This window comes from Mobula birostris, chromosome 4 (assembly GCF_030028105.1).
Source record: "Mobula birostris isolate sMobBir1 chromosome 4, sMobBir1.hap1, whole genome shotgun sequence".
Lineage (NCBI taxonomy): Eukaryota > Metazoa > Chordata > Chondrichthyes > Myliobatiformes > Myliobatidae > Mobula > Mobula birostris.
The window spans coordinates 109,851,111-109,853,531 of record NC_092373.1 but is presented as its reverse complement, the minus strand read 5'-3'; the positions used below and the strand labels follow the sequence as shown (position 1 = coordinate 109,853,531).

At 40.1% G+C, this 2,421-nt stretch overlaps 1 protein-coding gene across 1 annotated transcript; it reads right to left on the bottom strand.

The window, feature by feature from the left end:
* Positions 1 to 1,381: 1,381 nt before the first annotated feature.
* apela (apelin receptor early endogenous ligand) lies at positions 1,382 to 2,215 on the bottom strand. Its single transcript, XM_072255915.1, has 2 exons — positions 2,115 to 2,215; positions 1,382 to 1,454 (listed from the first exon to the last, which is right to left on the bottom strand). The coding sequence occupies exons 1-2, from the start codon at positions 2,213 to 2,215 to the stop codon at positions 1,382 to 1,384; spliced, it is 174 nt and encodes a 57-aa protein (XP_072112016.1).
* Between the last annotated feature and the right edge of the window lie 206 nt (positions 2,216 to 2,421).

Genomic DNA, 2,421 nt, shown 5'->3' with positions numbered 1-2,421 from the left:
GCTCCTCAGCCGTACACGCCAACTTTCTAACATGCCCCTGCTGCCAGAGACTCATGCATGGACAGACATCAATCGCCGAAGACCAAAACTTTGGTGAAGTAGGCCTGGGCTCTAGTCTGCCCGAAACCTGCTGGTTTCCAACAGAGATTATGACACATAACAGATTATTACTGAGCAGCATGCTCCGGGCTCCGGGTGTGAATTTTGTGGGATGTCTTTAGGTGAGTTTGTGTCTGCTCAAGGGGCCTGTAGGTAGGGGAGACTTTACTACTGAGATTAGTCTTCAGCTATACAATTGGTGAATTGGTAAGATTGGCAGATGGAATTGAAAATACGAGATGATGCACTTTGAGAGGGAAGGAAAGATAGACTCCTGAGATGTACCAATGTAGACTGAGTGCTGGAAAATGGGATCAAGTATAATTAGCTAATTGATATGGGGGTGGGGTGAACACAGTGAGCTTAGGGGTCTGTTTCTGTAACCATCAACCTACACTCAGTGGCCACTTTATTGGGTACACCTGCTAGTTAATGCAAATATCTAATCAACCAATCATGAGGTTCAGTTTTTCAGACCAAACATCAGAATAGGGAAGATATGATCTAAGTGAGTTTGACCACGGATTGATTTTTGATGCTTTACAGGGTAGTTTGAGTATCCCAGAAACTGCTGATCTCCTGGAATTTCCATGCACAAACTAGAGTTTACAGAGAATGGTATGAAAAACAAAAATAACATCCAGTTCTGTGGGTGAAAACACCTTGATAATGAGGAAGGTCAGAGGGGAATGGACAGACTAGTTCAAGATAACACTAACCCCAAATAACCACGCGTTACAACAGTGGTGTTGAGAAGATCATCTCTGAACGTACAATGCGTTGAACCTTGAAATGGACAGGCCATAGCAATGTGAGACACTCAGCAGCCACTTCATTAGGTACATCACACTGGGAGCCGTAACAAATCTGATCACTGAGTCTTACCTCGACTTGATGTCAGTGGCCAACACCACATAAATGCTGTTTGAAGTCATCCTTAAGATGAGTTAATTATTCAGTTGAGCTAGTAGTAGTTACAAAAGTACAGCAGAAAAAAATAATCACAAGTGACCACCTGGACAGTAACTACCTACATGTCATTTCAATGTAAGTTTATATTGGTTTGTATTTTCGGATTGACACCAAAATAATAGCAACTGATGTGTCCGTTTGATTTGGCAAGACAAAGACGAGAGACTGAAATAAACAACTAAAGCGACAAACTAATTCCCAGCAATAATTCAGTCTGCCTCCTACATGTGCATCTAGTTATTTAAACATCACAATTTGTCCAGTAGACTGGAATATTGGTTTGTAGCTACAGATAATACAGTTACAAACCTTAGGGAAAGGGAACTCGCGAGTGGAGAGGCATACATCTTCTCTGCAAACAATTGTGCCTTTGCATTTTCCTTCTCCAATTTTTACCTGAAAATAAGAATTGAATTAAATTGGTTGTTTGTCATTTAATATTAAATGGATTTGCCATTGTCTAAAGCACAGACTTGGGAATACAGTTAAACACTAACTCAATTTTTGTTCTTTCTGCCTAAACTTGAAGGGTTGGCTACCGCTTCTTTCAGTCATTTAACATCTCCCACAACTTGTCAAAGATTTTTTTTAAAGACTCTTGAAAATTCCACATGGTGTATCCTTAGGTTGTAACTGGGGAAACCATTGCATATGGACATCTTTAATTTTCAGTGACTTTTGTGAAATGTAACACTACATATTACTATAAAATTAATTCCAGTTAGTTGTTGTTTGATCAAAAAAAGCTACACTTCTAACAACTTGCTCTAGATAAAACACAACACCTTGGCAAGGCTTCAGCAACACACACAAAAAGCTGGAGAAACTCAGCAAGTCAGGCAGCATCTATGGAAACGAAGAGACAGTCAATGTTTCAGCCTGAGACTCTTCATCGGGACTTGGGTCTCTGCCTGCTGCAATCCTCCAGCATTTTGTGTGTGTGTTGTTCTGGATTTTCAGCATCTGTAGGATCTCTTGTGCTTAAATCTTTAGGAATAATGACATTATATGGAAAGGTTAAACAGTGTTCTACACTTGGCAACCTTCGTAACCATTGGAACTGCTTACCTGCTTTCTGTCCGTTGATCAGCAGAAGACTTGTGCATACAACAAGAATAATATAGAAGAAGTGCTGGAATCTCATTTTAAGTTTCTCCAAGTCTGTTGAAGCTGAGCTGAAGCTGGCAGAACACAGGATTAAATTCAGAGCACTGGTTAAATGAAACCCCTTGGCTTTACCAAGTGTTTCTGATAGAAATCATGCTCTAGTGCCAAGCCTGTAACTCAACAGAGCTGCTGCATTTTCTAACAAAGTTAATGATCACATCAGACAAGGTTATTGGTTATTAG